Genomic DNA, 13,863 nt, shown 5'->3' with positions numbered 1-13,863 from the left:
GTCTTTTCAGCCAACTTTCCATTGTTCTGTGTCGCTACGAGACATTAACTATTCACTGAAGACTGAATACCTGTCCTTAGTTGTATGCAGTCTTTCTCTGTGATTGATTGAGAGATTGTTCTATCCTCTTTCATTTGAACAATCCGCAGAGATGCACGGCATTCAATCTATTCCTTATTCAGATGTATCTCAGCCCATTCAGCAGAAGAAAGGCTCTGGGATGAGACAAGGGAGGTTATAAGCCTGTGATTTCACTTTGGATGTGAAATACCAGGTGGAGATTGAGGGGGCAGATGTGTGATCAGTTATACATCCATCTTTCTAACACTGTGTAACAAAGAACATCTGGGGTCCTCGAAATATCAGGCACTGAGATAGACAGCTCACAATCTAGTGGTCCCCGATTAAGGTCCCCTCATGGTCTAGTTTTCATGGATAATAAAGGAAGATAGAAAAGAGGACGGGAGGGAGATTGTTAAACCCTTTTCATCTCTGCTTACTGTCAAACAGGACATACAAGTATAAAATAGGATTTTGCTATAAGGAAGATGTAGACTAGACACAGTACATTTTACTATTGTTCCCCATTTGTAGATTGTATGTGGTCTGGGATTTGTTCAGGTTATTGTTCTTGTTAGAATACATAGAAGATATAGAAGATATATTGAGAACAAACTCTGTCACTGAAATGATCTGTAGGTCTAGAAGACAAGCCAGTTGCTCAACAACCCTGTGACTGTTTCATATCTGTCATCAGAGTAGAGGATTGGGACAATGACTTAGCAGAGACAGATGGGCTATAACTGTCTGCTTTGTTGTTATTACGGTATTTATCTGGGGAATTGTGTCACCGGGCAGAGTTATCACAAGACAAAGTGTGCATCATCTGTGCCATAGATAAATGCTCTGAGAGAGAGAGAGCGAGAGAGAGAGAGAAGACCATCTGACCTTGATGGTCATACTATAGTCATTCTGGTCATACAAATCCCTTTCACTTACTCTTTTGAGATTTCTCTTGCCACTTTGCCCTACAGTAGCTTGTTCTTCTGTTTTTTTTTTGTTCTGTAATTCGTAATTCGTAGGCAACTTTTTAAGACTATACAAATACAATTTGATTTGATCATGTTCAGTCAAGGCTACTCAATCACAGAGAATATTCTGACAAATAAATCCCCCTCTCAGTGTATTGATTTTAAAGAGATGTCTCTCTCTTATATGAGAACCGCATTTAGTGTTTTGACTTTCACCAGGAAGCCAATGACGGTTGAGAGAGCCAGGAATTCCCTCATGGGCTTCTCTCTCTCTGACTAATTGTATATGATTACCTTAATTACCTCGACTAACCGGTGCCCCCGCACATTGACTTTGTGCCTGTACCCCCTGTATATACAGTGGGGGAAAAAAGTATTTAGTCAGCCACCAATTGTGCAAGTTCTCCCACTTAAAAAGATGAGAGAGGCCTGTAATTTTCATCATAGGTACACGTCAACTATGACAGACAAAATGAGATTTTTTTTTCCAGAAAATCACATTGTAGGATTTTTAATGAATTTATTTGCAAATTATGGTGGAAAATAAGTATTTGGTCAATAACAAAAGTTTCTCAATACTTTGTTATATACCCTTTGTTGGCAATGACACAGGTCAAACGTTTTCTGTAAGTCTTCACAAGGTTTTCACACACTGTTGCTGGTATTTTGACCCATTCCTCCATGCAGATCTCCTCTAGAGCAGTGATGTTTTGGGGCTGTCGCTGGGCAACACGGACTTTCACCTCCCTCCAAAGATTTTCTATAGGGTTGAGATCTGGAGACTGGCTAGGCCACTCCAGGACCTTGAAATGCTTCTTACGAAGCCACTCCTTCGTTGCCCGAGCGGTGTGTTTGGGATCATTGTCATGCTGAAATTTAATAATAATTTAATATGCCATTTAGCAGACACTTTTATTCAAAGCGACTTACAGTCATGCGTGCATAAATGTTTTTGTGTATGGGTGGTCCCGGGGATCGAACCCACTACCTTGGCGTTACAAGCGCCGTGCTCTACCAGCTGAGCTACAGAGGACCAGCCACGTTTCATCTTCAATGCCCTTGCTGATGGAAGGAGGTTTTCACTCAAAATCTCACGATACATTCTTTCCTTTACACGGATCAGTCGTCCTGGTCCCTTTGCAGAAAAACAGCCCCAAAGCATGATGTTTTCACCCCCATGCTTCACAGTAGGTATGGTGTTCTTTGGATGCAACTCAGCATTCTTTGTACTCCAAACACGACGAGTTGAGTTTTTACCAAAAAGTTATATTTTGGTTTCATCTGACCATATGACATTCTCCCAATCCTCTTCTGGATCATCCAAATGCACTCTAGCAAACTTCAGACGGGCCTGGACATGTACTGGCTTAAGCAGGGGGACACGTCTGGCACTGCAGGATTTGAGTCCCTGGCGGCGTAGTGTGTTACTGATGGTAGGCTTTGTTACTTTGGTCCCAGCTCTCTGCAGGTCATTCACTAGGTCCCCCTGTGTGGTTCTGGGATTTTTGCTCACCGTTCTTGTGATTATTCTGACCCCACGGGGTGAGATCTTGCGTGGAGCCCCAGATCAAGGGAGATTATCAGTGGTCTTGTATGTCTTCCATTTCCTAATAATTGCTCCCACAGTTGATTTCTTCAAACCAAGCTGCTTACCTATTGCAGATTCAGTCTTCCCAGCCTGGTGCAGGTCTACAATTTTGTTTCTGGTGTCCTTTGACAGCTCTTTGGTCTTGGACATAGTGGAGTTTGGAGTGTGACTGTTTGAGGTTGTGGACAGGTTTATTTTATACTGATAACAAGTTCAAACAGGTGCCATTAATACAGGTAACAAGTGGAGGACAGAGGAGCCTCTTAAAGAAGAAGTTACAGGTCTGTGAGAGCCAGAAATCTTGCTTGTCTGTAGGTGACCAAATACTTATTTTCCACCATCATTAAAAATCCTACAATGTGATTTTCTGGGAAAAAAATTCTCAATTTGTCAGTCATAATTGACGTGTACCTATGAAGAAAATTACAGGCCTCTCATATCTTTTTAAGTGGGAGAACTAGCACAATTGGTGGCTGACTAAATACATTTTTTCCCCACTGCCTCGCTATTGTTATTTTACTATTGTTATTTTACTGCTGCTCTTTATATTATTATTATTATTATTACTTTTTACTTATTCTTTCGTAAAACTGTATTGTTGGTTAAGGGCTTGTAAGTAAGCATTTCACTTTAAGGTCTACACCTGTTGTATTCGGCGCATGTGACAAATAACATTTGATATGATTTGATTTGATCTCTAATTATCTGTAATTAAATTACTCATTATGATTCACATGTTTACTGAAGAATTTGCATTTTTGAAGTGTCCTCTTCTCTTCTCCACTCTCCAGGCCACCACGGACCTGTATGGAAACTGCACCCTGCGCCACTCTGGGACATCAGCAGCAGCTCCTGAAGCAGCCGGAGTGTTTGCCTTGGCATTGGAGGCCAAGTATGTACACACACACACACATTACTAGTCAGTGTCTGAAGGTCTTACAATTAGAGGAGAATATGGCTACAGCTGTTCTAACTCTATTAACATGGATGAGATGTGTTTCATAACTTCAGCTCCACATTGACTGAAACCATGGCTGTGTCATTACAAACTACCTATTCCCTTCACTGTCTTTCTCTCCCATATTCTCTCTCTCTCTCTCTCTCCCCCCTCCATTTCTGTCCTTCTCTCCAGACCACTTCATATGTTCCCTCTTCACAGAATCACATATTTACCAAAGCTACCATTAAACCAAAAGACCTACTCCATGAAACAGGGAAAGCTGTTTGTTGTCTCGCCCAGTTATTATTAATTCTCTGTGTTCATGCCAGGGATACAAATCATATTTGGCCCGGCGTGTGTTCTTTATACCTCGTTACATGGCTGAAACACAAGGTTTATATTGTAGATTTGGCCCAAAGTGCACGTTCATGTTTTATAAATTACCGAATGGCCCATATACATGAACCAGAGCGACTCAGCGCTAGCTGGTGATGTAAGATGCTGGTGGAGTATTCTCCCAGCATAGCCAGCCGGGACGTGTATGTCACGATGTTGCCGAGTGAACCGGACAAATACCTCAGCCCATTTAGACAATGATAAAATCCATAATTAATAATGCATCATTTTGTTTTGGGGTTTTATTATGTTCAACAAAGATTAGCACTGTGGCAACAGCAACATTTACGAGTCTTTCATTTCATACATCATGAATTCACAGCCAATGTGAAAACGTAGCTTCATTTGGTCCTTATGGTCTCGAAAATGTAAAACATATGCTAGTGAAGTCAATTGGCACATTTGATCTGAATAATATAATAGATTTGACTTGATCGTTACTTTAGATACTGTGGGAGCATGTAGGTTGGAGTCCTGCCACAGAACAGAGCTAGGCCAGGCTCCAGGGTACAGCTGCTCCCAGAAGGCTGGGATAAGGTCCAAAAAACTATATAAAAGTAGTATATTCTGAACATTCTATCTCAAGTACAAGAAGCAAGTACAAGGGTTTCTAGACAGGTTTCACCCACTGTCCCCAATCGTTTTCAATCTTTTTAACTCAGACAGCCTTTTTGTCATATTAAGGGCTGGTGGTTTTGTTCTCTATGCCATTAGCCAATGGCACAGACCAGGATTGTGTAAAGAGAAGCTGTTTGCCTAACACACAATAATGATGTTAGTGTCAGAGGCAGCGGATGCTAGCACTGGCTAGAGGTATAAAGCTGGTGTGTATTAGTGAGTGCCGAGACCCTTTTTACTGGCCAAACACACTTGGACTGTGTGGTATCAGGATTCAGTGAGTCAGCACAGAATAAAACTGTTGTTTCAGAGTAGAGGTAAGCAGTAGAGACGTGCTGCCAGCTGTCTCAAAGCAGACACCCTTTAATGTTCACACATCTGAGCCGTTATCATCAAAGTGTATCAAGAGATCAGACCTTCATTCCATTCATCACTTTTATGATAAAATGCACCAGAATCCATTCAGTCTCTTCTATCGGATGTGTTGATCATTTCCTTTACTTTGTGATCTAGAAGGCGAAAGTATTCACACCCCTTGGCATTTCTCCTATTTTGTTGCCTTACAACCTGGAATTAACATGGATTTTTTTGTATCATTTGATTTACACAACATGCCTACCACTTTGAAGATGCAAAATATTTTTGCTTGTGAAATAAACAAGAAATAACACAAAAAAAAAAGAAAACTTGAGCGTGCATAACTATTCACCCCCCCAAAGTCAATACTTTGTAGAGCCACCTTTTGCAGCAATTACAGCTGCAAGTCTCTTGGGGTATGTCTCTATAAGCTTGGCACATCTAGCCACTGGGATTTTTGCCCATTCTTCAAGGCAAAACTGCTCCAGCTCTTTCAAGTTGGATGGGTTCCACTGGTGTACAGCAATCTTTAAGTCATACCACAGATTCTCAATTGGATTGAGGTCTGAGCTTTGACTAGGCCATTCCAAGACATTTAAATATTTCCCCTTAAACCACTCGAGTGTTGCTTTAACAGTATGCTTAGGGTCATTGTCCTGCTAGAAGGTGAACCTCCGTCCCAGTCTCAAATCTCTGGAAGACTGAAACAGGTTTCCCTCAAGAATTTCCCTGTATTTAGCGCCATCCATCATTCCTTCAATTCTGACCAGTTTCCCAGTCCTTGCTGATGAAAAACATGCCCACAGCATGATGCTGCCACCACCATGCTTCACTGTTGGGATGGTGTTCTCGGGGTGATGAGAGGTGTTGGGTTTGCGCCAGACATAACGTTTTCCTTGATGACCAAAAAGCTCAATTTTAGTTTCATCTGACCGGAGTACCTTCTTCCATATGTTTGGGGAGTATCTCACATGCCTTTTGGCGAACACCAAACGTGTTTGCTTATTTTTTTCTTTAAGCAATGGCTTTTTTCTGGCTACTCTTCCGTAAAGCCCAGCTCTGTGGACTGTACGGCTTAAAGTGGTCCTATGGACAGATACCCCAATCTCCGCTGTGGAGCTTTGCAGCTCCTTCAGGGTTGTCCATTTTTTAATAAAGGATTTAATGGTGCTCCGTGGGATGTTCAAAGTTTCGGATATTTTTTAATAACCCAACCCTGATCTGTACTTCTCCACAACTTTGTCCCTGACCTGTTTGGAGAGCTCCTTGGTCTTCATGGTGCCGCTTGCTTGGTGGTGCCCCTTGCTTAGTGGTGTTGCAGACTCTGGGGCCTTTCAGAACAGGTGTACATATACTGAGATCATGTGACAGATCATATGACACTTAGATTGCACACAGGTGGACTTTATTTAACTAATAATGCGACTTCTGAAGGTAATTGGTTGCACCAGATCTTATTTAGGGGATCCATAGCAAAGGGGTGAATACATATGCACACACCACTTTTCTGTTATTTATTTTTTATTCCACTTCACCAAGTTGGACTATTTTGTGTATGTCCATTACATGGAATCCAAATAAAAATCCATTTAAATTACAGGTTGAAATGCAACAAAATAGGAAAAACGCCAAGGGGGATGAATACTTTTGCAAGGCACTGTAGCACTTGATTTGCTAGATACGCCATATGATACTTTCCTGTACTGTGCTGTAGATGGGTGGTTTTGATAGCTTGCTTGCTTGTCAAGGTGAATAGAATAGATTAATTAACATGTTATCATCTACTGCCCCTGTCTGTGAAGTACTGTAGTGATGAAAGCTTATATTATATCCCTAATGCCTGATCAGACACCAACTGGTACACACATATAACTCTCCTCTCCCCCCCTACACCCCCTCCTCTACCCTCCTCACTCCCCAGCCCCAACCTGACATGGAGGGACATGCAGCACCTGTCCGTTCTGACCTCCAAGAGGAACCAGCTTCATGATGAGGTGCACCAGTGGCGGAGGAATGGCGTGGGCCTGGAGTTCAACCACCTGTTTGGTTACGGTGTGCTGGACGCTGGCGGCATGGTCAAGATGGCCAAGGAGTGGAAGACCGTCCCTGAGCGTTTTCACTGCGTGGCTGGATCATTGCAGGATGTCCAGTAAGTGACTGGGCGCTGTTCAGACTTAGTAAATTACAGACCAGGCTGAAACTAGAATTAGTACTAAGATGTTAGTTTGTTTCAATAGCTTTGTTTGTATTTAGCTAAGTCTGCTCCAGTACCTGACTGTGTGGTCCGTCTGCAGTTAGACCCAAATAGTTAGCTCTATCTGTCTGCAGAATATGCCTGTGGGTTACAGAGTGCTTTGATGCTGATTACAGTGGGTTTATCTGGTGTGTGCTGTGGGGGATAGCCTCTGTGATATGATCCATACCTACCTGTTACAGCTGCGTGTCTGCCCCTGGTCTCCCACTACCTCCCACTCTCTTTCTCATTCACTGTACTGCATCAGCCTGTTTCTGGAGCTTTGGACTTCTGTCCTCCAGTGTCTCCCTGCGTGAGGCTCACAAGCACCCACACACACACACTATAATTAGACCCCATCACATCGCTTGGCACAGCTTGCTCTAGCAACCCTGTCAATAAGACTGAGTAACAGGCGTGGAGGGACATCATGCCTGTCTGTGGGTGTGAGGGTGGATTCTCTGTGTGTGTCTGGGGGGGCAGTCAGTGTTTGTGTGTGTGTGTGTGTGTGTGTGTGTGTGTGTGTGTGTGTGTGTGTGTGTGTGTGTGTGTGTGTGCGTGCGTGCGTGCGTGCGTGCGTGCGTGCGTGCGTGCGTGCGTGCGTGCGTGCGTGTGTGACTGCCCACATCTTCCCATGCTGACCTTTCAATAGAATATCACCCCTCTCATTTTCCTTCCTAATCAGTGGTCCACAGTTGGGACAGCCATGGCAACACAGCAGAATGAGAGTGTGTGTGTGTGTGTGTCTCAGAGGAGCCCAGTCATGGCAGAGTCCGTCGCTGGTATGTGTATGTGTGTGTGAAGATAAGGTGTGTATCTAAGCTCCTGTAATGAAAGCCTTTAAGTCCAGTGTACAGGAGGCTGCTTTTACACTCTTGGGAACAATACGAATACGGTAGAAATCACAAGCATTCATTAGTGTGGAAAAGCACAGAGAGAGGACACAAAGAGAGTCTGCCCTCACACACGTACACACACACACACACACACACACACACACCTCTGGTGAATAGACATGTGGGTGGAATGTGCTCTGCTCATACGTGGGTTGTTTGAGTCAAATACAGTGGCATGGCCATCTTCAGCCACAATGGATGTCTCTCTCTATCCATACAGTCATGATATTATGAATAACATAAAGGATAACGTTGTATGGTGTCTGAGCTCTTTGTAGTTCAGATACTGGGAGATTCTAATGAATAAAATATTCATTATTCTTACGGGAAAGATGGCAGAGATGCCAGAAATGTCCTAGTTTGAAATGCAGAGGGTCTTTGATCAGAGCATTATTTTTGGGCTGAGATGAGGGAAAGGGAAAGTGCAGCAGTCCCCATTGTGACCGAGAAGGAATTATAATACAGAGCATCAGGACTGGATAGCCCCTCTGATAATGGAGAATGTATCACATCACACACACACACACACACACACACACCACTACTTAACATCACCGACTGCTGTGTGCGTTTCGGTCCAGCTACAGTGAGGGAAAAAAGTATTTGATCCCCTGCTGATGTTGTACGTTTGCCCACTGACAAAGAAATGATCAGTCTATAATTTTAATGGTAGGTGTCACGCCCTGGCTCTGGGGACACGGTTATGTTGAGCCAGGGTGTGTAGATCTATGTACTCTATTTCTATGTTGGCCTGAGTGACTCCCAATCAGAGGCAACGAGTGTCAGCTGTTTGCTGGTTGTCTCTGATTGGGAGCCATATTTAAACTGTCGGTTTTTCCTTTGTTTTTGTGGGTTCTTGTTTCAAGTTGGTTGTGTTTGACCGTGAACTGTCACGTTACCGTCTTTGTTGTTTTGATCGTGTTTCGCTCAATAAAGAGTATGTTTGCCTGCAACGCTGCGCCTTGGTCCTCATCTGTTCCTGACGATCGTGACAGAAGAACCCACCAAGACAGGACCAAGCAGCGTGAAGAGGAGAGAGGATGGACCTGGGATCAGTGGAGTAGGAGTCTCGACTGGGCCAAGCCAAGTGAGGAGCAGAAAGGTTGGACTTTGAAGCAGTGGAGTGAGTGTCTGGCTAGAGACATGGAGACCTGGTCCACGGGTAGGAAAGAACCCCAGAAAATTTTTAGGGGGGGGCTCACGACGTCGGGGCAGCAGGAGGCCGCGATAGAGCGGTCCAACGGGTTGGCAGAGGAGGCCGCCAGGTTACGGGGGCCACTGGTCGAAGAGGGGATGGAAGGTGGAGAGGCACGGCGAGAGGTACTGGGGTGTGTTACCAGTCCGGTCCGGCCCGTTCCAGATCCCGGTGTAGGGCCAGTGGTGTGTGTCCCCAGTACGGTCCGGTCAGTTCCTGCTCTCCGCACCAAGTCTGTGGTGCGCGTCGCCAGCCCAGTCCGGCCCATTCCTGCTCCCCGCACCAAGTCTGTGGTGCGTTTCGTCAGCCCTGTCCGGCCCGCTCCTGCTCTCCACACCAAGCCAGTGGTGTGCGTCGTCAGTCCAGCACGGCCCGTGCCTGTTCCCCGCACCAAGCCAGGGGTGCGTATCGTCAGCCCGGCTCGGCCCGTTCCTCCTCCACGCACCAAGCCAGGGGTGCGCATCGTCAGCCCGGTCCGGTCCATTCCTGCTCCACGCACCAAGCCAGGGGTGCGTATCGTCAGCCCGGTCCGGCCAGTTGCTACTCCACGCACTAGCCAGGGTGCGCATCGTCAGCCCGGTCCGGTCCATTCCTGCTCCACGCACCAAGCCAGGGGTGTGTATCGTCAGCCCGGTCCGGCCAGTTGCTACTCCACGCACCAAGCCAGGGGTGCGCATCGTCAGCCCGGTCCGGTCCGTTCCTGCTCCACGCACCAAGCCAGGGGTGCGTGTCGTCAGTCCGGCTCCGGCCAGCGGGGCCAGACCGGACCAGGGGTACTTTGGGGGGTTGGAGAGGGAGTGGGGATCAGGCCCGGAGCCGGATCCACCGCCAAGGCGGAGTGCCCACCCGGTCCCTCCCCTGTGGTATTTAGTTGGCGCGGTCGGAGTCCGCGCCTTTAGGGGGGGGTACTGTCACGCCCTGGCTCTGGGGACACGGTTATGTTGAGCCAGGGTGTGTAGACCTATGTACTCTATTTCTATGTTGGCCTGAGTGACTCCCAATCAGAGGCAACGAGTGTCAGCTGTTTGCTGGTTGTCTCTGATTGGGAGCCATATTTAAACTGTCGGTTTTTCCTTTGTTTTTGTGGGTTCTTGTTTCAAGTTGGTTGTGTTTGACCGTGAACTGTCACGTTACCGTCTTTGTTGTTTTGATCGTGTTTCGCTCAATAAAGAGTATGTTTGCCTGCAACGCTGCGCCTTGGTCCTCATCTGTTCCTGACGATCGTGACAGTAGGTTTATTTGAACAGTGAGAGACAGAATAACAACAAAAAAATCCAGAACAACGCATGTCAAAAATGTTATAAATTGATTTGCATTTTAATGAGGGAAATAAGTATTTGACCCCCTCTCAATCAGAAAGATTTCTGGCTCCCAGGTGTCTTTTATACAGGTAACGAGCTGAGATTAGGAGCACACTCTTAAAGGGAGTGCTCCTAATTTACATTTACATTTTACATTTACATCATTTAGCAGACGCTCTTATCCAGAGCGACTTACAAATTGAGTTGATGTTATATAGAAACTACATAGTAATCCTCTTAGTAACAACAATGTAGGTAAATAGTAATTGCAATGTAATTACAGTTTGACACGTTATTACAGAACGCCTCCCCTTGAGTCCTCCCTCCCCCATACCTTGTTCCACCTGTGTAATAACCTATGGTTCTAAACAATATTACCATGTAATTACATCCCTCATATGTTTCTACTGCATCTGGACCTTGTTTCAGAACTCTTCCCATATGACAGGAGGGTAACCCAAGCAACAAAACAAGGCTAACTCATGCTAGCTCAAAGTTTACAATCTAACGCCCCTTTGCCGGCTAGCCTGTGCAGGAGGGAGCGAGCTGCACTTCAAACTGATTTTATTAAATGATCAGGAATATGTGTTGACATAAACAGTAGGCAATGTATGTATTCACATGTATGCAGACTATAATATGCTTTTGTTGAAATAGCTGACAGCAATTAAGAGACATATGACCTTAGTTGTAAAACGTAATAATTTTGCTGGGAGAGAGAGGGAGCTGGCCGCTTTTGTTCCACTTACAATCATCGGGCCTTTCCGACGTGACCTTGGGATTTTCCATGGGTGTGGGCAGTTATTGTTGAATTTCTACTCTATGGTAGTATTGAGAGAACTTTACATTAAAACTTTTTCTTATTAGTGTTCCATGAATATACAGTTGAAGTCGGAAGTTTACATACACTTAGGGTGGAGTCATTAAAACTTGTTTTTCAACCACTCCACAAATTTCTTGTTAACAAACTATAGTTTTGGCAAGTCGGTTAAGACATCTACTTTGTGCATGATACAAGTAATTTTTCCAACAATTGTTTACAGACAGATTATTTCACTTATAATTCACTATATCACAATTCCAGTGGGACAGAAGTTGACTGTGTATGCTTGGAACATTCCAGAAAAAATCTCATCTAATCTCAAATAAATAAATAAATAAATAAATCTAATCTCAGCTTGTTACCTGTATAAAAGACACCTGTCCACAGAAGCAATCAATCAATCCGATTCCAAACTCTCCACCATGGCCAAGATCAAAGAGCTCTCCAAGGATGTCAGGGACAAGATTGTAGACCTACACAAGGCTGGAATGGGCTACAAGACCATTGCCAAGCAGCTTGGTGAGAAGGTGACAACAGTTGGTGCGATTATTCGCAAATGGAAGAAACACAAAATAACTGTCAATCTCCCTCGGCCTGGGGCTCCATGCAAGATCTCACCTCGTGGAGTTGCAATGATCATGAGAACGGTGAGGAATCAGCCCAGAACTACACGGGAGGATCTTGTCAGCTGGGACCGTAGTCACCAAGAAAGCAATTGATAACACACTACACTGTGAAGGACTGAAATCCTGCAGCGCCCGCAAGGTCCCTCTGCTCAAGAAAGCACATATACAGGCCTGTCTGAAGTTTGCCAATGAACATCTGAATGATTCAGATGAGAACTGGGTGAAAGTGTTGTGGTCAGATGAGACCAAAATCGAGCTCTTAGGCATCATCTCAACTCGCCGTGTTTGGAGGAGGAGGAATGCTGCCTATGACCCCAAGAACACCATCCCCACCCTCAAACATGGAGGTGGAAACAGTATGCTTTGGGGGTGTTTTTCTGCTAAGGGGACAGGACAACTTCACCGCATCAAAGGGACGATGGACGGCGCCATGTACCATCAAATCTTGGGTGAGAACCTCCTTCCCTCAGCCAGGGCATTGAAAATGGGTCGTGGATGGGTATTCCAGCATGACAATGACCCAAAACACACGGCCAAGGCATCAAAGGAGTGGCTCAAGAAGAAGCACATTAAGGTCCTGGAGTGGCCTAGCCTGTCTCCATACCTTAATCCCATAGAAAATCTGTGGAGGGAGCTGAAGGTTCGAGTTGCCAAACGTCAGCCTCGAAACCTTAATGACTTGGAGAAGATCTGCAAAGAGGAGTGGGACAAAATTCCTCCTGAGATGTGTGCAAACCTGGTGGCCAACTACAAGAAACGTCTGACCTCTGTGATTGCCAACAAGGGTTTTGCCACCAAGTACTAAGTCATGTTTTGCAGAGGGGTCAAATACTTATTTCCATCATTAAAATGCAAATCAATTTACACATTTTTTTACATGCATTTTTCTGGATTTGTTTGTTTTTATTCTGTCTCTCACTGTTCAAATAAGCCTACCGTTATAATTATAGACTGATCATGTCTTTGTCAGTGGGCAAACGTACAAAATCAGCAGGGGATCAAATACTTTTTTCCCTCACTGTACCTGGGTCAGAACTTCTGATTATCAGTGCTGCTGATGTAGTGGCCTCGGCTCTGCTTGGCTGGGTTTGTGTTTTTCAATCTTGCCTGGTGTCTCATTTCAGAAGCCTCTTCTCTCCTCTATTCTCCTCTGTATTTATTATGGATCCCCATTAGATGCTGCCAAGAGACCTTGGTGGCATGTCTTGTGGGGTGTGCATGGGTGTCCGAGCTGTGTGCCAGTAGTTCAAACAGACAGCTTGGTGCATTCAACATGTCAATACCTCTCATAAATACAAGTAGTGATGAAGTCAATCTCTCTTCCACTTTGAGCCAGGAGAGATTGACATGCATGTTATTAGCCCTCTGTGTACATCCAAGGGCCAGCCATGCTGCCCTGTTCTTTGCCAATTGCAATTTTCCTAAGTCCCTCTTTGTGGCACCTGACCACACGACTGAACAGTAGTCCAGGTGCGACAAAACTTGGGCCTGTAGGACCTGCCTTGTTGATAGTGCTGTTAAGAATGCAGAACAGCGCTTTATTATGGACAGATTTCTCCCCATCCTAGCTACTGTTGTATCAATATGTTTTGACCATGACAGTTTACAATCCAGGGTTAGTCCAAGCAGTTTAGTCTCCTCAACTTGCTCAATTTCCACATTATTCATTACAAGATTTAGTTGAGGTTTAGGGTTTAGTGAATGATTTGTCCCAAATACAGTGCTTTTTTTTAGGACTAACTTATTCCTTGCCACCCATTCGGAAACTAACTGCAGCTCTTTGTTAAGTGTTGCAATCATTTCAGTCGCTGTAGTAGCTGACGTGTATAGTGTTGAGTCATCCGCATACATAGACACAC

General features: G+C 44.9%; 1 protein-coding gene across 1 annotated transcript in view; it reads left to right on the top strand.

The window, feature by feature from the left end:
* Positions 1–13,863, top strand: part of pcsk2 (proprotein convertase subtilisin/kexin type 2) — a 94,396-nt gene that overhangs the window by 66,129 nt on the left and 14,404 nt on the right. Inside the window, exons 10-11 of the mRNA XM_041866442.2 lie at positions 3,411–3,511; positions 6,852–7,079. Coding sequence (XP_041722376.1) covers positions 3,411–3,511; positions 6,852–7,079 — 329 coding nt within the window. The remainder of the gene's footprint in view (positions 1–3,410; positions 3,512–6,851; positions 7,080–13,863) is intronic.

This window comes from Coregonus clupeaformis, chromosome 37, assembly GCF_020615455.1.
Source record: "Coregonus clupeaformis isolate EN_2021a chromosome 37, ASM2061545v1, whole genome shotgun sequence".
NCBI classification, from domain to species: Eukaryota; Metazoa; Chordata; class Actinopteri; order Salmoniformes; family Salmonidae; genus Coregonus; species Coregonus clupeaformis.
The sequence above is the reverse complement of the archived record's forward strand: the minus strand, read 5'-3'. Positions and strand labels throughout refer to the sequence as shown.